Genomic DNA, 23,295 nt, shown 5'->3' on the forward strand with positions numbered 1-23,295 from the left:
CTGGTTCCAACGCGAGGGCTTTATCGGGCAGATCAGCGACCTCCGAGTCCAGAACCTCCAAGGTACGCAGCCCAGCCTCCCCGGGAGGGAGCCTCAGCGGGTCTGAGCGCGTGCGTGCCCGCCCGCCGCCCCCCGGGCCCCGGGCCCCCCGGCCTGACCGCACTTATGCTTCTTCGGAGGGCCGGGTGAGACTGCCGCCCCCGAACCCAGCCTGGCCAGCCCTCCTAGCCCCCCGCCCTGCTGGCTTGATAGTGGCCCCGGATGGGGGCATGCGCGTGTGTGTATCAGTGGGGGTCTCCATTTTCACTCGGGGCATGCCTCCCACTAACGGCCCCCCTTCAGTCACCGAGGCGAGTTTGGAGAAGTTCTGTGCGTGGTGGCCCAGGTCAGGGAGGCGAGAGAAAGCGCGACTACGTGTGCGAGGGTGTGTTGGAATACTTACTCCCCAGGTCCATCAGAGACGACGAGGCTGGGGACCGAAAGGGGGCGGTACCATCTGCGAACGGTGTGAGGGGAAGAGGGGATCTTGGCCACTTTCTTTGGGGGTGCTGACCATCCCCCTGGCCTAGGGCTGGAACTGGGGAGATGTTGAGACCTCCAACTCTAACCTGTCCTGCACAGAGGTCGTCAGACTAAGGTCTACCTTGGATTGAGATAAGGTGAAGTGTGGTAACGAGGCTGAGGGGCTTGTGCCAAAGATGAACTGTATTTATCTTTCAAGAATTTGCTTACTGTAAAAACTTAAAAAGCACCAAAATATTTAAAGTAGAAAAAAAGCCACCCTTTGCCCCCCCTTCACTATCCCCCCCACCTCCCCACCCACCCAAGACATCTGTTGATGGAGGCTCATCTCCAGCCTTTCCTGTTCTTAGTGGGCTTCGCAGAGCTGGCCAGAGTTCAGTATTCCATCTGCTCTCCACCTACTTGTGCAGGTGATGTTTCCTTAGGTGTTCACCTGCAGGTGGGGGTTCCTAGAGAGTTTAGGGTTGGGGGTGGCATCGGGGTGAGCCAGGGGAGCTGGAAGGCCTGAGCAGAGAGGAGATGGGGCTATAGTGCCTCTGCTTTCAGCAGGTGCATGATGGCATTGGGGGAGGTGTGCGGGGGAGGAGCAGAGAGCCCCAGTGGTCAGGGTGCTGGCAATGGGCCAGCCCAGAAGTAAAGTTTAAATATTATGCCTGATAGACTGCTTCCTGGGAACCCACGTGACGTGCTCCGCCTCTAGGTTGGGCAAGGACAGTGTAGGCAGAGGTGACTTGGAGGTGTGTGTGTGCACTGGAAATGGAGGTTGCTCCGGGATCCCCAATCTCCTCTGTGGCTGCGACATGTATAAAATAAAGAAAGATGGGACAGGAAGTGTTAGAATGGTTCTTTGGGTTCATAAATCCATGCTTTGATCCTGTTGCCTTAGAAGAACGCACATCTTCTATGGGATTAAACAGTATTTTATGCTGAGGTGGTACCTAGTTTGGGTTGTTAGACGTGTCTGTCTTGGGTGACCAGTGTGTTTAATAAGCACAGTGTGAACCAATGGTTGTTATAATTAATTTCTGCACTCTGATAACACTCCTTTTGGATTGGAGCCTGAGCCTCCATTAACAGGTCCTGCGGTAGATGAGACTGAGCTCTGTGAAGGTGTCATCTACAGTACAAGCAATTGTTACATGGACAACAGTGGACAAAGGCTTCAAAGAACAGGCAATTTAAACTGGGTCCTGAAGGATGGGTAGGAGTTCACTGAGCAGGCTCCTCTTTTCTCCCTCGCCTCCCAACAAACTGTCCTCTAGAAAGTGCAGTAATCTGAAAGTTAAGTTCTATGGATTTGTATCCATGGATACCGTATAAATATCAGATAAAATGTAGTAACGATTTTTGGTGTCCTACACCGTTTGCTCATCTCTTTCTCAACTAGTAAGTGCTTTGCTCTGAAGCTAACTCATGTTCTGATGCTGTAAGATCAGCACTGGACTGCTAACTACAAGGTTAGCAGTTCAAACCCACTCCACATGGGTCACCTTGAGTCAGAACAGACTTCAAGGCATTTACCAACAACAACAAACCACCATATTGCTCTGCTGCTCTGGAGTTGGTTCCATCTCATACCGGTTTCTGAAGCTGTAAAGCTCATCTTTCTCCCATGTATTACTCTAAACCTTCATATAAAGTGGATCCCAGAATGTGTACTCTTTGGGTCACAACGCTATGTTTGTAAGATACATCCATGTGGAATCAGTATCAGTATTCCTTTTTATTACCGAGCACAGTTCCGTTGTAAGAACACACCACGATCTGTTTACCCATCCATCCGTAGAGGAACCACAGTGTGTATGTGAGGACACCGGCTCTCACTGTGCCTGGTGTACCTCTTGGGGTAGCATCGCAGGCCCCGACTTGGCTGCACTGCCCAGCATTGCCAAGTTGTTGTTGTCAGGTGCCATCGAGTCGGAACCGACTCATAGCGACCCCATGCACAGCAGAACGAAACAATGTTCGATCCTGGGCCAACCTCACTACCGCTGCCACACCTGAGTCCATCAATGATGCCACCTGGCTGATCCATCTCGTTGGGGGTCTTCCTCTCGCATTGCCAAGTAGAGGCTGGGAATAGAGTGGCAGCGGAAATCTGTCTTCTCTTGACTTTCATCTTGCTTGCCCTATCTGTTATGTGCACACCCTTCAAACATTTTCTCTCCTTGTCTCTCTGGTGGTACCCAGGAAGTGACAACCAAAGGACAAGTCCAGAAGGCACCCACGTGTGCGTAGAGTCCAAACCAGCTGGTGGCCATCAGCCTGGCTCGGACTGGTGGGCCCTTGTCCATCTTAAGGCCACGTGGGTGGCATTCAGGGAGGCGGGAGGAGGCCAGCGGAAGAGTGGTTTCGTAAGCTGTGTGCTGAATTGTTGCCTGGATTGTCCCAGTTGTTGTAGTGATGGGGGCGGATAGAGTGGGATTTCAATAATTTGAGAAGGACTCCTGTCTCCAGCTGCTTACAGACCAGGCTGTTCTGATTTTTTCCCGAAAGCCTTCTCTTTCAGGCCTAGGGCAGAGTGTTTCTGGGCCCAAAAGGGAGAAATTGTCATCTATTAGACATTGCATTTCCAAGAGGAAAGATTTAATAATGTGGGCACATATCACTAGCACCCATGTTCCATGAAATAGACCGTTATATGATTTGGATGATATATGAGCATCATATTGTATAGAAGCAATCTCTGAATAATACATGAGTTTCATTGCTCAGTCTGTCTTTAGGTTGGATTTGTATGGAAGTCTAAACAGGTAAAGCTTGTAGCTAGCGTCAGTGAATCAAGTGCTTGTCTTTATGATATATAATATACATTAAAAAAATTTAATATACATTAAAAAAATTAAAAGAACTCTTTCAGATACACTGAAACATATATTAATATAGCATTAAATATCTCTATATATGTATACTATATACTATATAAACATATAGTAATAATTAAACCAGGACCCAAACCATTACCTGAGTCAATTTGGATTCATCGTGACCTTGGACCTTGTAGCCATAGGGTATCCAAGACTGTAAATCTCCACAGAAACACACTGTTACATCGTTTTCTCATTGAGCTACTGGTAGATTTGAACCACCGATGTTTTGGTTAGCAGCTGAGCACTTAACAAATGCATCACCAGGACTCCTTAACATAATACAGTAATAATAGTCAAAATGGACTTCTGGTGTAGTGCTATAGGGTAAATGTAGGATTGTAAGGGCGGTTTGAACCACAAGGTTGCCAGTTCAAACTTACTGGTTCCTCCTCGGAAACGCTATACCGGGTCACTGTGAGTCAGAACCAACTCAACGGCACTTATCAAATAATAAACATGTTTTGATGGACATGGCAAAGCAGCTCATATTTATGATTATGAACCATGGTATGAACCTCGGAGTTTTTACAATAGGCAGGGGTGGGTTGAGGAGAGCTGGGAACACGTGTTGCCAATAGACCATTGTTGGGCACGTGACTGTATAGCTGCAGGAGTCCTGGGGTGGTGCTGCAGCTTAATGCACTGGGCTGCAAAATCAGTTTGAACTGCACGGTTAACGGTTCAAGCTCACCAGTTGCTCCTCGGAAATCCTATGTAGGGTTGCTATGGGTCTGAAGCGACTCAATGGCACATTAACAGTAACAGCATACAGCGTTCAACAAACCTGTGTTGGCAGAAGTATGGCCAGAATGCTCCTTGGAAGTCAGGATGGCCAGACTTCGTCTCTCATACTTTGGACATGTTGTCAGAAGGGAACAGTCCCTGGAGAAGGATATCATGCTAGCTAAAGTAGAGGGTCAGAGAAAAAGAAGAAGACCCTCAATGAGATGGATTGGCACAGTGGCAGCAGCAGTGGGCTCAAGTGTAGCAATGATTGTAAAGTTGGCCCAGGACTGGGCAGTGTTTCGTTCTATTGTGCATCGGGTCGCTATGAATCAGTACCGACTCTGTGACGCGTAATAGCAACAACAGTACAGTGCTAGACTACTAGCTGAAAGGATGCTGGTTCTAATCCTCCTAGAAGTGGTTCTGCCTCTGAAAACCCTACGGAGGACGGTTGACTCTGACGTACAAGGGGTCACCAAGAGTCAACATTAACCTGTTGACAGTTTTTTAAGAATTGTTTTTAGACATCTTTCTATGTTATCTTTGAGCTCCGGTGGCACAAGTAGCTAAGTGCTTAACTGTCAACAGAAAAGCACGTGGTTCACATCCACCAGAAAGATGTGGCAGTCTGCTTCCATAAAGATTTATGGCCTTGGAAACCCTATGGAGCAGTTGGGATCTGTCCCGTAGGGTGGCTCTGAGTCTTACATGGACCATCTCCTCTCCTGCAGGGTCAGTAGACATTTGTGGTTGTGTTTGTTTGTTTGTTTGTTTGGGGCTTTGTAGAAATCCCTGTCTAGGTAGGCAGGAGTCCTGGTGCGGCGCTGTAGGATAAGCACTAGACTGCAAGGTCTGTTTGAAACGCAGGGTTGGTGGTTCAAACTCAGAAACCCAATACTGGGTCGCTATGAGTTGAAACCAATTCGACAGCACTTAACAACCACAACAAGGTTGAAAGTATCTTGCTCTCCTGAGGCCTTGGACTGTCTCCCAAAACTGCGGGATTTTGGAATGCAGGGTAGATAGGATTCTGATGTCACCAGATCACCCCGAAGGAATGTTGGAATGAAGGTTTCCTGACCTGCGTTTGGAGACCAGAGTGAGTTGGGCAGAAGTATGCTTTCTCCAGGCCCCTACACACTCAGCACTCGGTGTCTGTCCCGTAGGTAGAAGAAGGTGCGCACCAATCCGTTCACGTTGATGCCTTATAGAGATGTTTGTGAACGAGGGACTCTTGGACACAGCATGGATGTCCCTCTAGGCTAAGACTGCCTGCACCATCCCACACGGCTCCTTGCAAGAAAATGGGGGTGGCTCAAGCTGCTGACCTTTATAGAAAGGAGAAAATGGCATTACAGGGATGCTGGCTGCCTCCGTCTGGTGGACCCTGCTTCTTCCTCAGACCCATGTGGGCTAGAAATGATCAGAGGCGGTCAGCTAACTGTTCTGAGCCAGCCGATGGGCTGCTGGGGGCCTCAGTGCCGTTTGGTGACAAGACCGTGCCGGCTGCTGCTTCCCCCCTTTGTCTTGGTTTCAGGTTCTGCTGTTTTGGGGTCACTTGAGCATTTGGAAGATGCTCCCGTTCATACCTGAAGCCTTACCACCCAAAGACTTCACAACTCCCTCCACTCAGTTTAGCAAACACGGGCTTCAAGCAGACCCCGGGGATGCAAAGCTGGTTCTAGTTCCTGCCTCTAAGCGAAACGCTGCCATGGGAGCCCAGCCAGACTGGGCTGCTTGGCAGGGGCTCAGAATTCCAATTCTACAGGTGGAGACATCAGCTCCGCCCTGGGCTGTCTCCTGTTGCTCCAGCCCTTTTGCGGATGGTACTCTGTCTTAACCTCATGTTCCCACTGGCTTGGCTTAGGCTGGACCGAGGACAGGGTGGTGGGTGGAGATAGACGAGGTTGCTCATGGGGATCCAGGGAACCCTGCTGGCTGCTGCTCCCCTTGTGCATTCAGTGCCCTCACAGTCAGAGATTGTACTTGCTGCGTGAACTCACAGCTAAAGGACAGGGCATCTGGGAGGGTTTCTCAGAGGAGGGGGCACTGGAACTGGGCTTTAAAGGCTGAGCAGAAACGTGGTGGTACCAATCTTGTGAGTGTGTGGAGGTCCTATGCTTATGTCGATCCTAAGCTGTATGTATAGATCCTATACTGTATGTGTAGATCCTATGCTGTATGTAGAGCCTATGCTATGTTTGGAGATCCTGTGCTGTATGTAGACCCCATGGTGTTCGTGTAGATCCCATGTTACATTTATAAATCCCATGGCACGTGAGCTATGCTGTGTGTAGATCCCATGTTGTGTGGGTAGATCCCATGTTGTATGTGTATATCATGCTGTATATAGATCCCATGATGCATATGTAGATCCCTTACCATGTGTGTGCATGCATGTGCTGTGCTGTGTAGATCCCATGTTGTGGGCAGATCTCATACTGTGTGGGTCAATCCCATGCTGTGTGGGTAAATCCCATGCTGTATGTCGATCCTATGCATATATCCCATGCTGTATGTAGATCACATGTTGTGTATATGTCCCATACCGTGTGTAGATCCCATGTTGTGTGCAGATACCATGCTGTGTATGTAATTCCTATGTCATGTGTAAATCCTATGTTGTGTATATATCCTATGCTGTATGTAGATCCCATGCTGTGTATGTAGATCCTATGCCATGTGTAAATCCTATGCTTCATATATATATCCAATGCTGTGTGTAGATCCCATGTTGTATGTAGATCCCATGATGTGTATGTAGATCCTGTGATGTGTGTGTTGAATGGGAGGAAAGTTGCTCAGAGAACCGACAGCAGGCTTTGAGGCAGCTCCTGCCCACCCAGGTAATTAACAAGAACCTGCCCACACTCATTGCAGTGGCCCTGACGCAAGCTCAGGACATCGTTATCACTATGTTTGACTGACACCCCGCCCCTGTCCTCCTTTAGTGGCCTCTTCACAGGCACTGGACCTGACCTCACCTGCTTGAATCCACCCAAACACCTAAACCACAAAAACAGACCAGTTGCTGTCAAGTCGATTCCAACTTATGGCAACCCAATGTGTGTCAGAGCTGGATTCCATAGGGTTTCCAATGGCTTATTTCTCAGCAGGATTACCAGGCCTTTCTTCCGAGGTACCTCCAAGTGGACTCAAACTTCCAACTTTTTGGTTAGCAGTCGAACGCATTGACTGTTTGCTCCCCATCCAAACACACATCCCTACTAAACCCGTAGTGGGCCCTCAGACCTTAAACTGAGCCTCCCAACCCATGGGCTGAGCACTGCAGGATGGGACCAGGGCAGTGCCATGGTTCCCTCCAGAACAAGTGGGTTCATCAGGGCTGGGACATGGACACAGTTGGGCTACATTGGTTGAAGTACGATCTAGCTCAGAGTGTCCCACCATTCTCCTCTCCCACATTCCCACCCAGACTCTCCTTGTCTCTAGATATCGGGACAAACAGTAGGTGGCAGGATCGGGGTGTTTCAGGATTCAGTGGAGCCGAAGAAGAGACGGGTGTTCCCATTGCTTCCACCCGGCTCTTGGCAAGCACAGCAAATGAGCCAGAGGTCTCTCTCTAAAAACCAGAATAAAGTCAAACACAGGCATTTCATCTCCTTAGGAAACTGCTTGGGCAGTGCCTGGGGGCTGTGTGCCTGGCTCTGCAGGATGAATCATCGGGGACCCGGCCGGGGTCAGGTCACAGGCTTTGAGGCAAAAGACCGCATTCCAGTCCCTGTTCCATCTGTGACTCGGGACTAGTCCAGGCTGAGCACCGGGCAGTCGGGGAAGCCACAGTCAGCATCCGGGCTGGGTGAGGACGCTGGCTTTATTGTTCACTTGCTGATCCTTGGGAAATCTCATCCCCAAGTTGTGCCTCAGTTTCCTTGTCTACAAAATGAGAAGGTTGGACTCTTAGGGGTTCCGAAGAGAGGACAGGTTGGACAGGTTGCAGAAGAAGTCGGAGGCCGGTGGCACCTGTGCTCCCCACCTAAAGCCATCAGCAATTCAGCCCCGGGTTTGTGAGGCATGTTCCCCCCAAGGGTCCTGAGCAGACAGGGGTGTGGCTCACAAGCATTGTTACTGAAGTACAAGTCAGTACAGTGTGCACCTCTGCTGCTCATCCTGGCTGTCCATTCAGGCGTTTCTAGGAAAAGCTGGGAGCAGGCTTGGAGATCCAGTCGGAATGAGCTGTATTAGAAGTGAAGGTGTACAGAGAGGTTAAGTCACCAGTGTAGGCTCACACAGCAAACAAGGAGCAGGGCGGGGGTCTCCTTATTCCCCCTTTGCTCTTTTGTATCCTGGCACAACGTCACCTATGCACTCCTCTCAGGCACACATGTTTGGGGATCCAGATAAAACAGAAGCTCCAGCCCTTCGGTGGTTTATCTGCTTTGGCTCCATGTCCAGGCCCTGTGCTTGTCACATTGCCCTGCGTCCGTCCCCTCTTAGCCATGTTTCTTTTATGGGTCATGTTTCAGGTGTGGTATCTGAAAATACCTTTGTCAGTGCCAGGGTCACCTAGATTTGCTCCTCAAAGTTGTGCAGCTAAACGAGCCTTCAGGAAGGGAGGAGAATGAACCCCAGGAGGAAGTTTCTCTGCTGGCCACACTCATGGCCTCCTAGATGCTCTGGGAGCAGCTTGCTGGCCATGTGGGCTCATGGGGAGGCAGGATATCAGACCAGATCATCGGGGGAATCGACCAATGAAGTCAGTAAAGTCCTGACTCATGAACTGTCCCCCCAGGACTGGGGAACACCTGGCATTTCATTTCTGACTGGACCAGCTGATTGGGCAAAGTCAGCCTGGCCAGTGAGCTTTGGGTTTCCCTGCCCTGTGTCAGAAGGGGCGAGAGAAAAATGCAGTAATTGTCTCTTCAGTAGCTGAACCATTAAGAATGAACTGCTGTTCCTATAGAAACCTTTTTGTAGTACCCCCCACCCCATCCCTCTGTGCCTCTTATTTTAAAAAAAAAAAAAAAAAAAGGTGGATTGTGTCGTTCTGGAGAGAGGCAGAGGCAGCCTCAAAATCACACGGGTGGTGTTAAGGAATCCTTGACAGTTTCTCTTTGTCATTGGTTTGCTTCCTTTCCTTCATATCAGTACAAGGGGTACCACATTACAGCTCTCATGTCAAAGCTAGACAGCTGTCTGTTTTTGTTAAGTTTTGTTAAAACGCAGTCACGCTCATTCGTTAGAATGCTGTTTAAAACTGCTTCCTAGACTCATACCCAGAGAGCTAAAAGTCTTGACTGTCTAGTCCTTACAGAAAAACAGGACACGGGAAAACCCACCCACTGCCCTCCCAACTCACAGCGACTGCAGGACACAGTAGAACTGTCCATTAGGGCTTCCAAGGCTGTAAATCTTGTTGGTAACTGCCCACCACATCCTTCTTCCATAGAGTGCCTGTGGGGTTTGAACACTTGGCCTTTTGCTTAGCAGCCAAGTGCTTAGCCACTGAGCCACCAGGGTGCTCAAGAAATGGCAAAGCTGTCAGAAAGTTTGCTGAACCCTGAGATGGTGTGTTTTTAAAAATGTTTTATTGTGAATTATGTGGTAGTTTACATGGGAGAACATTAGCTTTACATTCATCCTATCGTATATCATTTCATTGCCGTGGTTACAATCCCCTCCATGCATCATCAGCCAACCAAAAGCTATACCCTGCAAGCCTGCCCCCCAGTCGTCAGCACACAGCCCCTCTCCCTGTCTGTGTCTAAAGTTCCCAGCTGCTCCATCTCTCCACGTCATCGTCTCTGCCTCCATCTCAGGCATCACTGCTTCTCTGGGTAGGGTCCTGCTCTCAGCTCTTCTCCCTTGATGGTCCCAGGGACCTCCGCTCCTGGACTGAAAAGCCAGTCACTCCCCTGAGATCATTTTTGTGAGTTCCAGTCAAGTCCTTTCTTCCATTCATTGAATGGAAAGGTCCGTGCCCACCCATCCCAGAAGCCCATGCCCTTGGTGAATGATGATCCCTACTTCTAGGAGATGATGGTTCTCAGCCCTTGAGGGTATGGACGATTTGAAGCACAAACTGTGGGATCATTATGATGTCGACCAGTTAAGACCCTTAGTTCCTGGAGACTTTAGGGTCTCACCGGAAGGACTTCAGGACTTAGCTGACACCATGCCCGACTCCTACCCCCTATCCTAAGGGGTTCTGTACATGGCCAGGAGCCTCTGAGATATTTATATCTCTCTCCTCTTTTCAAGGATTTTGAATCCTCTATGGTATGACATACTTAAAAAGCAATGTTCTGAGCCCTTCTAGCAGGGAACTGGGACAGGGGGAGGGGGTGACAAGGGGCATGGAGCTGACCTGCCAGTTTGATGGTCCCTCCCTCGTCTCCCGTGTCCCGCAGAGCCTCCCCATCTAGGCCTGTTTTTGTGCACATCATCATGGTTTGTTACTTCCAGTACCTTCTGCCTTCTGAGCCTTCTTATCCAACTCCATTTCTGCCCTGTAACTGGGAGCTCTCTCACCATCCTGCTCCTCGGCAAGGACGTGTGTGTGTGTGTGTGTGTGTGTGTGTGTGTGTGTGTATGTCTCCAAGGGCCACTAACAAATGACACCCTTTTGGGACTTCAAGCAGCCAAAGAAAGTTCTCTCACAGAATGATTCCTCCCCAGAACTGTGCTCCCTGAAGGCACTGAAGGATGATCCTATCTGGGGTCTTCCAGCTTCCGGTCAGCCCAGGCGCTCGTCAGCTCTGGCTGTCCAATTTCAATCTCTGCCTTCATCTTTTCCTAGGCCTCTTTCTTCTGTCTGCCTGTGTCTCTGTTTACTTCTAAGGACACTTGTTATAAAGATTAGGGCCCACCTCGTTCCACTGTGTCCTCCTGTGACCTTAAGTAATGGTGTGGCTGCTGTGTGCCATCAAATTGATGTCGAATCATAGCGACCTAAAGGACAGAGGAAAACTACGCCATAGGGTTTCGAGTCTTGGTGTGGTGCTGTAGGGTAAGAACTGGACTGCTAATGATGAGGCCGGCGGTTCAAACCCACCAGCTGCTTCTGAACCGACTTGACAGCATGAAACCACAGTCCTTAGAGAAGCCGACCGTTATATCTTTCTCCGGTGGATTTGGGATTTGGGATGGCAGCGATAACATATCTTCCCTAATCCTGGTGCTCCGTTAACCTAGAGTGAGCCTTACGCCACTATGTGGGATAAACAGTGTTCTACTTTCTGTGAAATCTCTGAGTCTGTTTAGAAAACAAGAGAACAAGACTAGGGCATTGATTTGTAGACAGTGCGGTGCATTTGGTTACAACATCAGATGGCAGATGTAAAGGGCTGAGCATACACGTTACAAATCAAAAAACCCCATTCCGCTGGAGTTATTCCAACTCATAGCAACCCTGTAAGACAGAATTGGACTGGACCCATAGGATTTCTGAGGCTGTAAATCTTCACAGAAGAGGCCCGGTGTAGCGCTGTAGGTTAATGCGCCAGACTGCAAAGCCGTTTGAACTGCAAGGTTGGCGGTTCAAGCTCACCAACCGCCAACCCTATTCGGGGTTGCTGTGGGTCGGAACTGACTCATGGCACTTCACAACAATAAATCTTCACAGAAGAGTCGTGGTGGCATGATAGTTAAGCACGCAGCTGCTTACTGGAAAGTTGGACCCCACCAGCCTCTCCATAAGAGAAAAGCTGACTGGCTGCTCCAACGTAAAGATTTCAGTCTAGGAAACCCTATGGGACAGTTCTCCACTGTCTCATGAGGAGAATCCCTACACAGAGTCCCTATGAGTCAGACTCTCCCCCCACACAACATCAAAGCTTATGGAACCAGACTGCCACAATTTTCTCTGGCAGAGTAGCTGGTGGGCTCGAACTGCTGACCTTTTGGTTGTGCACACAACCACTGCGCCACTAGGGCTCCTTTATAAGTTACGAGGGGCCTTTGGTTCCCAGAGGACAGGAGACATCCTGAGCATGCTTGGATGACATCATTTGTACTTGTGGCATTTTGTTCATTTTCCTCAACTCCCCTTCCCCCCACAGCTGAGCGGAGACCCTGATGGTGCGGGCCATTATGGTGCCTGGCTGTTAACTGAAAGGTTGGCTGTTCAAGTCCATCCACAGGCACCTCACAAGAAAGGCCTGGTGATCTGCGTCCCTAAATACCAGCCATTACAAATACTATAGAGCACAGTTCTACTCCGACACACCTATGAGGCTAACATGGGTCAGTCCAGTTGGTAGCATCTGATTTCTTTTTCTCAGTTGAGCATGTTGTCAATCCTGTAATCTTGTGGCTTTGGGTTTTTTTTTTGTCTTTTTTTGAAAATTTTATGTTTTGTTGTGAATTATGTGATAGTTTACATGGGAGAACATTAGTTTTACATTCATCCTATTGTATATCGTTTCATTGTCATGGTTACAATCCCCTCCATGCATCATCAACCAACCAAAGGGTATACACTACAAGCCTGCCCCCCAGTCATCAGCACACAACCCCTCTCCCTCTCTGTGTCTAAAGCCCCCAGCTGCTCTGTCTCTCCACATCATCGTCTCTGCCTCCATCTCAGGCATCACTGCTTCTCTGGGTAGGGTCCCGCTCTCCGCTCTTCTCCCTTGATGGTCCTAGGGACCTTCGCTCCTGGACTGCAAAGTTAATCACTCCCCTCCTTGCTACAAAACATCTACCTTTACATTTCCAACCCTCACAATCAGTCCTAATAACAATTATTCACTATTGCACCACAAAGAGACCTAGCCGCATTTCCTTTCATCAGCCCCTGTGGCTTTGGTTTTATCATCTCCATGACACTAAGTTTATAAAACCAGATTCTAACTCATAGCAACCCTGTCTAGGGTTTCCGAGGCTGTTAATTGTTGATGAGAGCAGAAAAAGGACATATTTTTCCCGAGGATCCGTTGGTGGGTTTGACCTTCCGATCTTGCGGTTAGCAGTCCAGTGTTTATCCTGCAGCAGTGTTGTTGTTAAGTGTCATCAAGTCAGGTCTGAATCATAGGGACCCTGTGTAGGGTATCCGAGGAGTGGTGGGTGGGTTTGAACCACCGACCTTATAGTCAGCAGTCCAGTGCTTATCCTGTAATGCCATAGTGATCACCACTAATGGCACCCTTGTGTTTTTTTCTTTTTCTACTCATTTCCATAAAAAGTGAATGAAATCGGCTTACAAGGTTTCAAGAGGGAGTTTAGTTTAAGAGTGTCGGGGAAGAAAGAGTCCCCACTGAATAGTTTTCATCTTGTCTAGATGAGTCTGGTTAAAGGAGATGGGGATAAGATTCTTAGGATTCAATAGTGAGTAATTGTTATCATGACTAATTGTGACTGTCACAATCGTAAAGATAGAAGCTTTGTAACAAAAACAAGGGAGTAGTTAATCTTACAGTCCAGAACCAGAGGACCCTAGGACCATCAAGGGAGAAGACCACAAGCGGAATGCGAGACCTTATCCAGAGAAGCAGTGACACCAGAGATGGAGGCAGAGAGGGGGACATGGACAGAGGGAGCAGCTGAGGACTCTTGATTCATGGGAAGAGAAGGACTGAGAGCTGGAAGCCAGGAGGCAGACTTGAAGAATGTGCCCTTTAGTGGTGTGAATTATTATATATGCCTGAGTGTTTTTTAAAAAAGAGCTAAAGTGAATAGAGAGAAATACTGTTAACTGATGTTGCATGGACGGGATTATTATAATCATTGTAATGAAACAGGGTGCATGATTTGTTGAATGTAAAATGGATGATCTGCCTTGTGAACTTTAACTCAATTCACAACAAAAACTTACAAAAAAAAAGAGAATGAAATACAATAAAATGTCCCAGCAATTTCCCAAACATGGAGTATGATAAAGATGGTGGTCTGGCTGGAGAAGTTTCCTTACATTGTGGTGTGGTCATTTCCACATTGGGATGGCTCAGGAAGAACTCCCAATTCAGTTAGTAGATCATGTGGGGTGTCACTGTTGTAACATGCAGAGCATATAGTATCTAAAACTCAAACCACACTTCACTGACATGGAGCCAGTTCTGACTCTTGACAATCCTGTATAGGATTTCCGAGACCGAAGATTGATGAGAGCACAAAGTCTAATCTTTCTATCAAGGATTGGCTGGAGGGTTTGAACTGCTGACCTTGAAGTTAGCTGTCCTGTGCTTATCCTACTGTGCCAAAAATCAGTTGAGTCAGGGACCCTCCTAATTGGTCATGGGTGTTGGAGGTAGGAAGGTAGCCACTGTACCAGCGACTGGGCTATTTAATCTTCAGAGTAACCTGTGGTGGACACTGCCCTCTGTCCCCAGAAAACAGAGGTTGAGTGAGGTTAGGTCCCAAGTGCCAACCTACTGGGCTAGTAAGTGGTAGTACCGGTCATCTAAATGAAGTCTCGGGCAATGGGGTGAGTCTGGGATAGTGGGGACAGTAAGGTGAGATTGAAGGGGCTTAGACTGGGAGAAGAGAAAGGATGGGGAGAGACTTGGCCACTTGGCTGTAGTCTGAGCAGTTGACTTGGAATTGAAGAAGAAAGATGGCCCAAGGCTGAATGATGTTGAGCAAGAAGTCAGCTGATCTTGGGTGTTGGACCTTAACGAGGACGTTCAGTGACCATAGACCATTTTATCTTATCTACTTAACTGACCTAGATGCGGAGATATGACCACTTTGCAGATATGTACACTGAGGCCCGCCTCCCACAGCTAGCGAGCAGCAGGTCTGAGTTCTATTTTGCACTCTGGTTTTCCCAGGCCGCCAGCACTTGTACAAGGCACGCTTCGTTTATGCTCAGAGAAGCTGGGCTGAGCTCTCCCTCTGAGAGGCCAGATGAGTTCGACTCTGATCTCAAACAAAACAGAACTGGATACCTTCCCAATCAAAGTCCAAGGCCGTGGACATCAAGTGGAGGGCAGGGTGAGCCGAGTGCTGGCAGGCCCAGCTTGAGTTCACAGGAGTGTGTGCCATGGAGTGGTATGGCATGGCTTACCTGCAAAGATCTAGCAAGAGTGGGTTTGAGCTTCTTTGTCCCTTTGGTGAAAGGGGAGGATGGCCCCATCTTATCTCGTCCATAGAACATTCACTGAGGACACCCGAGTGTTGGTCCTCATCTTTTCCAGGCCATACCTGGCTCGCCCTCCGTCCGGAGGCACCCACTTGGGTAGCTGAACACGTTGGTATGTTTTCTCCATGTTTTTAAACAGCACATACGCACATGTTTTTAAACAGCACATATGTTTTCTCCATGTTTTTAAACAGCACATCCGCCTTGCTTCACTGTGATGTTTTTTTGTAGGCTCTGATGTCTGACTGCGGAAGGTATGGATTTAGGTCAGCTCTTTGCCTCCTTAACCTCAGACCTTTCCTACCCCCGTCTTCCCAAGACCCTTGCATCATCGTTTTGTTAAGACTAGTAATCAGGGTTCACTCGGTTAGGGTGTGGTCAGTGCTAACCAGACCCTTGTTGTTGTTAAGTGCTGTCGAGTCGGTTCTGACCCATAGCAACCATCTATAGGGTTTCCAAAGAATGACTGATGAGCTTGTACCACTAACCTTGCTGTTCAAATGACCTTGCAGTCCAGTGCATTAACCCTCAGCGCCACACCAGGACTCCATTCAGACCATGGTCATGTCGTAAATGACAAACATTTCAACTTCCCGACACTACTTTTTGGAGTTGAAAATTGTCTTGCTGTTGGTGGTGTATCCGTTCCCCAGCTCTCTGCTACCCTTTTTGACATCTTTGACATTCTTCACCTGTTGTTAGAATGCAGCAGGTAACCTCTTTTAGCTCTCTCTTCTGAAACTTCGTCACTTTCACACCTGAACGTCACCTGGGCTGTCTGGTACCTTCCCTATGATTCCCCTCCCCGTCTCACCTGGGCTGGATTTCCTCTTTTCTGTCTTCCGGAACTTTTGGGTTCATCATTCATCTCTTTCCTGGGAAAGAATAATGCTGGTGGTACCTTTTCTGAGAATGTTCACATGGGAAAACGAATCTGTTCTTCCTTCATTCTTAGTTCTTAGATGAGCCGGACATCAAACTCAGTCTTCTCATCATTTCCCTTCCATTTTGAAGGCCTTGTTCCATGTTTTCTGGCTTCTGCAATTGCTGTTGAGAAGTCAGAAGTCATTCGTGATTCTCTATGGGTGGTCTGTTTTGTTTTCTTTTCCCTCTGGAAATTTATGTTGTTGTTAAGTGCCATCAAGTCGGTTCTGACCCATAGCAACCCTGTATAAGGTGTCCTAGGAACGGCTGGTGAGCTTGAACTGCCAACTGTGAGGTTCAAAACAACTTTGCAGTCCAGCACATCAACCCACAGCACCACACCAGGACTCATGGAAATTTATAGGACCCTGTTTTGTCTTCAGTGCCCTGAGACTTCAAGGTCCCCTGCCTTGTTGCTAGTCTCTTCATCTCTTAGACTAAGCTAGTCTCTTCATCTCTTAGACTTAGACCAGTCCATCTGGACACTGTGCCCTTCAGTTTCTAGGCATTTTTAGTATTATTCCATTATGAGTTTACACTCCATGGTTTTCTCTGACCTTTGACAACTTATGCTATTTGGATATTGGTCTTCTTGGGCTAACCTTGTTGCTGTTTATCTCTTTATTTTTCACCCCCCCCCCTTTTTTTTTGGTAAAGCTTTTATTGTGAATTGAGTGATAGTTTATATGGGAGAACATTGGTTTGCACTCATCCTATTGTATTTCATTTCACTACAATGATTACAATCTCCTCCGTGCAACATCATTCAACAATATTTGCTTCTATTCTCTGTTTGTTTGTTTGATGTACACAAAAACACTCAGGAATATATAATCATTTAAACAACCAAAGGGTACATTCTGCAAGCCTGCCTCCTGGCCACCAGCACACAGCCTTTCTCTTTCCATGAGTCTAGAGTCCTCAGCTGCTCTCTCTCTCTCCACGTCCTTCCTCATCTCTGCCTCCATCTCCGGTGTCGCTGCTTCTCTGGATAGGGTCCCACATTCTGCTCATGCTTTTCTCCCTTGATGTTGTTAGGGTCCTCTGTTCCTGGAATGTAAGATTAACTACTCCCCCCGTTTGGTTTCAAAATGTCTACCTTTACAGTTGTGACAATCGCAACTAGTCATGATAACAGTTACTCACTACTGACTCTAAAAAATCGTATCCCCATCTTCTTTCACCAGACCCATCTAGACAAGATGAAAATTATTCAGTGAGGATTCTACCTTCCCCTACACACTCGGAAACTAAAATTCCTCTTGAAAACTTGTAAACCAGCTACTTCATGCCTTTATAGCCTCCCATTTTAGGTAACCAGTGTCTAAGTTGCCCTTCCTTATCAACCATGTGTACAGAGGGGATAAAATTGGTCCTTGATGTGAAGACTCCTTCCCTCTCAGTTGGTATAGGTCAAGTTCATCAAATTTTATATTTTCTGTCCCTTTTGAGTTTTGCTCTACTTTCTGGGACATATCATCAACTTTGCCTTCTGAATTTTAATCACGTTTTTCATTGGTAAGAGCTCTTCCTTCATCTTTAGAAGAACCTGCTCTGTCTCTTGTCTCTTGTCTCACACACCCAGGACATGAACTCTGGGTAGTGGCACACAGGCTGCACCATGGTGGGACTTGGAAAGGCAGTTGGCACAGTGGTTGAAAAGCCTAAACACTGGAGCTACGTCGCCTGGTTCAAATCCCTTACTTGCTTTGTGACTCTGGGAAAGTTACTTAACTTCTCTGTTTTTCGAGTACCTCATGTGCAAAGTGAGAGTAATCATATTGATACCTGTCTTCAAGAGATGCTTAAAACAAGGAAAGCTTACAGCTGTGCCAGGCACACCCTACTCTCCTTCCTCTCTGCATGGCTTTGTCTCGTCTTCATCTACATCTGTTTTAGTCTACGAATTTCATGTTAGAGATTTCTTTCTTTAGCTATTGCGTAATCGCTGCTTGTCTTCATATATTTAAGAGTTGGGTTCTGAAAGGTGCATTTGAATCTCTGAGTTCAGGGGCTGGGGGCTGCTTGGTTTTCTGGAAACTTCTCTGATGAATGCCCTATTGGGCTGTGTCTTGAGGAAGCCCTGTCCCCTGTATCTTAGCTCTTTCCTCCTGGGCTGACCAGTTTGCCCATGGAGAGTTACAGTCTCTTGTCTGGAGGGCGATGCCAGGCTGCTGGGAGTCTGGGAGCTGAGAGGGAGAAGAGGGATGGACAGGGGATGTCTCTGTTCCAATAGGCATAAAATCACTGAATCCCCTGTTCCCAGTACAATTGCCACCCTCACTGTTGTGCTCTCTTAGACAATAAGCTCCCGTCTCCTGCCAAGTGGGGGAGGGACAGTCACACAGCTGGCAGGCGTGGGGGGCGGGAAGGGGGCTTCAACGGGTCCTGCCATCTAATCCTCTTAAAGCGTCCATCCATCCCAACCCTGTTCCCGGAGACACCTGTCACCACTCATTGCTGGACCACTGGGACTTTGGGTTTGTAAACTGGATTGGTTCTCATCTTTCCCCCAAACCACTGAGGATGGATCTTGATTTCCTGAGCCCGCCTACTCAGTTGCTTGTCCATCTGCACCCAGAAGTTTGCTGCCATTTCCCCCTTCTCCTCTTCCCCCCCATGTACACACACACACACACACACACACAGAATCCCTTTGCTCTCAGATTTAGCAGTGTTTTGAAAGGGACTGGAATTGTGTTGGGTCCACTGTCCTCTTGTAAGCAGATTTCTTGCCTTTCCATGGGTTCTGAGCCAGTGGGCCTAGCTGTTCACCCTGGGGCTGGAGGCTGGACAGTGGGCTTTGTGGTCAGCCTTGCTCTGAACGTTAAAGTCTGACCTGTTTGCTGGCTTAACAATACCAGTTGGTTCAATTTTAACTGTTTTTTTAAACTCCTGCTGAATACAGTTACCAGGGGACACGAGGGAAACTGTAGAGGGGATGTTGATCTCTTTGGGGTTCCCTGGGAGACCCCAGCTGCAGAGGTAGAGGGAGTTCTATGACCCAGCTCCACACCAGGACCCTCCCCAGGCCTCAGATCCCTGGCCATAGGGGTCAAAGCTCTCCGACACTTGGCTGGTGGAATTTCAATCTGACACCCGGCATGAACCATTGTAAATTTGCTGTTGTTGTTTATTGTTGTTTTCAGGTCAAAGCCTGCTGTGTGTACGTGTGTACGTGTGTACGTGTGTACGTGTGTACACAGGCACCTCGGGAAACAGAAACCAAGCTGCTTAAGGAATCGGGTGTTTGGTTTCTACACTGTTGGGGGTTGCAGCCCTGTTGCTAGCTTTTATAAAACCTTCCCAAGCTCTAAGCCACAGGCTACCTTGACTGGGCTTTTAAAGGGAACCTGTTCTTCATGCCTACATTAAGGATTATCCTGCTAGCGTCTCCATCAGGAACTGCTATGGTGACTTGAGTTGATCTTCTAGATTTTTCCGTGGGTCAGGTTATCTGGGAGAAGAGAACATTGTGAAACAGACTTTGCATGTTCCAATAAAGACGGAATCAGTACATGATCTTCCAGAACTCTGAAATGCCGCCTCTCTCAACAGCAGCCCTTGTCAAATAAACACAGTTAATCAATAAGAACAGAGTCAAAGAAAGGGGAGTCTGCTTGGGCCCCTGTGGAAAGCGAAGGTGTTGGAAGCCAGGCCCAGGTTTGAATTTGGCTCCTTCACTGTGTAACTGTGAACTACAGACAAGTTAGGTGAGCATATGGAATTTGGGTCTCTTCTGTCTGAAGAGCCCTGTGGCACAATGGGTTCAGCATTGGGCTGTTTATTGAACGATCGGAAGGCCAAACCCACCATCTTGCTCCTTGGGAGAAAGATGAAGCTTTCTGCTCCTGTAAAGATTTACAGCTCCAGAAACCCCACGGAACAGTTTCACCCTGCTCAGCAGCTTCGTTACGAGTCGGAACTGAAGGCAATGGGTTTAATAATATTTAAAATATGATTTCATATTTAATAGTAACGATGTCCTCACAGGGGTGTTTGGAGGCTTAAACGAAGTAGTGAATGTTAAGATTTAAGATGTTGAGAGTACCCAGTAGAAAGCCATACAGAGTACAGGATAGGAGTCCTGGGTCCCTGGGTAATGCATACAGTTAGGTGCACAGTTGCTAACTGAAAGGTTTGAGGTTCGAATCCACCCAGAGGTGCCTCATAAGAAAGGCCTGGCAGTCTACTTCTGAAGAGTCAGCCTTTGAGACCCCTTGGCACACAGCCCTACTCAGACACACATGGGCTCCCCGTCAGGTGGAATCAGCGGGACAGCAAATGGCGGTAGTAGTAGGTAGGACCTTGTAGTGGGTTAGCTGGCATTCCCTTAGCTATTTAAGTCCACCTGCTGTTGTCAAGTTCTGACCCATAGCGACCCTGTATAGGGTTTTCTAGGAGCGGCTGGTAAGCTTGAACCGCTGACCTTGTTATTCAAATCGACTTTGCAGCCCAGCGCCTTAACCCACACGCCACACCAGGACTCCTGGGAACTCAGAATGTGACCTTCTTTGCGGTGGCCTCTCTAAATGTAGTTTAGATCAAGATAGAGATGAGATTACGCTGGATTGGGGTGAGTTCTACGTCCAGTGAGAGTGTCCTTCTAAGAGATGGGTAAGAGACAGAGTGGGTGAAGGCCTTGTGACATCGCAGGCTGAGACCGGAGTGATGTGTCTTCAAGCCAAGGATTCTGGAGCCATCAAATGCTGGGAGAGGTCAGGAAGGGTCTTCCCCGAGGGCCTCTGAACGGAGCCTGGCTCTTGGTTGTATACTTCCAGCTTCCAGACCTGAGAGAGGATAAATATTGTTGGTTTAAGTTGACCACTTTGTGGGAATTCATTATAGCACCCACAGGAAACGAATTCAGGTCTTCTCTTCATTTGCTATGTTTTTAAGCTTTTAATTGTGAATTAGTGAAGGGTTCAGAACATACCATCAGTTTTACATTCAACAAATCTTGCACATCATTTCGTCTCAGTGATTCCAGCCTCCTCCAGGTAGCATCATGTATCCCACTTCCTCTGTGTGTTTCTTTTTCCATTGCTCCTGTCCCAACTCTTCAGAGCTTGTCTTTAGGTTAATGCTACCCTTTTGATCTTGATTGTATGGCATGCATACTTCGCTCATGGTGTTGTCTGCACTATGGACCTATCTATTGCTTAGCTGAAATTAGAGCCTTAGGGATGAGTTCAGTTCCAACCTTGAAGGGTGACCAGGGCTGTAGTCTTGAAATTTCACCAGTTTTTATCCAACCAGAAAGCCTGGTCTCTTTTTTTAAATGTAATTTTGAGTTTTGTTCCACATTTTCTTCAACCTTCTAATGTGATCCCTTTCAGAGCGGTTGGTATTGTTAGCCAGGCACCATCTAGTTCTTCTGGTCTCAGAGTTCTAGAGACTGATGGTCATGTGCCCCATGGTTCATTGGACTAATTGGAATATACAGGACTTTTGAATAAGTGTTCTCTTTTCTTTCTTTCTTTTTTTTTTTTTTAATATGGTGGTTCATATTTTGGTAGAGGCTCAACTGAATGAGATGAAGGAATGAATGAGTCAGTGTTTGTGGATTGTATACTCAGTCCTGTATACTGAATACACATTAGGCCTGGTGTCTACACTCAGGGATCATGGTGTGGAGATCACGTGGTAGCAGCTGGTTAGCACTAAGTGAGTTGTTTAACCTTGGACCTGGAATTCTTTGGAAATGGTTGAATTTATTGGGTTTGCATGGGTGCAGCAAGGTATCAGACATCAGGACCTGTGGAGATTGGCAGAGATGGCCCTCCGCTGGGTGAGTGAGGAGGTATGTGTGAGACATTGTGACCAGGAAGGTGCTGGGAATGTTCAAGAAAACAATTGGTCTAGCCTGAGTGAGCAGAAGGCCCCCAGAGGGTCAGCCCATTCCTACTTCCATGACTGAGACTCACACCAGCCCTATAGGACAGAGAACAGCCCCATACAGTTCCCGAGACTGTGATCTCTACAGAAGGAAGCTACCTCATCTGTTTCCTGTGAATTGGCTGGTGGATTCCAACCACCAGCCTTTGAATTAGCAGCCCAGTGCTTAACCACGGCACTACCAAGACTCCTCACAAGGGTTTGGGGTCCTTGTAATTAACAATGGGACCTTTTGGGGTCATTTTCTTTGTGCAGCTGTTTTACCCCTGAGACATGGGGGCCAGCTTTGCTCAGTATGTGAGTGTTGGGGCGGGGTGAACACTTCTTATCATCAGCTCAGAGTGGTCTTCCTTGAGGGAGGATGTCCCACACGCTGCAGGAAGATTAACATCATCTCTGATGCTGTTGTGATTAAGTGCTGTCGAGTCAGTTCCAACTCACAGAGACCCTGTATAGGGTTTCCAGGGAGCGGCTGGTGGGTTTATCATTGCTTCTCCTACTGCTCCATACCAGGACTTCTATATCCCTGATGGATCCCATGAAATGCCAGCCACGGGACAATCAAAGCTCTTGCTTCATTTCCATGTGGAGGTGGTGCCACCCAGGAGAGAACCATGAGGATGAGATGTCTGGGCTGTTCTGAAGAGCTCTGTCCACCCTGGTACACGACGGAACCGTGGCTGCTACGTGTGCTCCTTAATTAGAAGACCCTTTGTTAGAAAGCTCGAGCATTGATTCTCTTGGACAGTCTGTGGTGATGTAAGAGTGCCCTGAGAATGGTGCCTATTGTACCCGGGGCTGGTGGTGTTGGGAGGGTTCAGCACAGTGATGTGACCGTGTGTGACCCTTCCAGATGACTCCCTGAGAAAAGACATCATGGATCGGGTGCAGACGCTGCAACTGTATTTCTGTTTCCCTAAGTGTTGTGTTTTCTCTTCAGATCAAACTGACCAAGGCCTTTCTGGATCATCAGCTAACTTTATGCACCAAATATTTACTGAGAGCCTGTTTGATGCCAGGCACCCTCCCAGGCACCAGGACGATAGACCTGACCTGACTATATTGGGGACAAAGGTGACAGTTAGTACTTGTTGCCTTCAGGGTAAAACGATGAGCTGAAGCAGAGACTATAAAGAGCGAGTGTGACTAGGGGGCTTGGGTCAGGTGAGGCACCATGGAAGGTGTTTGGGAGAAGGCGACGTTTTAAGTTAACTTGAGAGGAAGTCGGAGGGAGCCGGAGTCCTTTTGCAGCGCTGTTGGATCAGCACTGGACTGCTAACCACAAGGTTCAAACCCACCAGCCACTTCTTGGAA

The 23,295-nt window shown here is 48.0% G+C and overlaps 1 protein-coding gene across 1 annotated transcript in view; it reads left to right on the forward strand.

Moving 5' to 3' along the window:
- The window catches only part of CLMN (calmin (calponin-like, transmembrane)), a 130,099-nt gene that overhangs the window by 2,703 nt on the left and 104,101 nt on the right, over positions 1-23,295 (forward strand). The window contains exons 2-3 of the mRNA XM_006839619.1: positions 32-185; positions 343-505. Coding sequence (XP_006839682.1) covers positions 32-185; positions 343-505 — 317 coding nt within the window. The remainder of the gene's footprint in view (positions 1-31; positions 186-342; positions 506-23,295) is intronic.

This window comes from Chrysochloris asiatica, unplaced genomic scaffold (assembly GCF_000296735.1).
Source record: "Chrysochloris asiatica unplaced genomic scaffold, ChrAsi1.0 scaffold00025, whole genome shotgun sequence".
NCBI classification, from domain to species: domain Eukaryota; kingdom Metazoa; phylum Chordata; class Mammalia; order Afrosoricida; family Chrysochloridae; genus Chrysochloris; species Chrysochloris asiatica.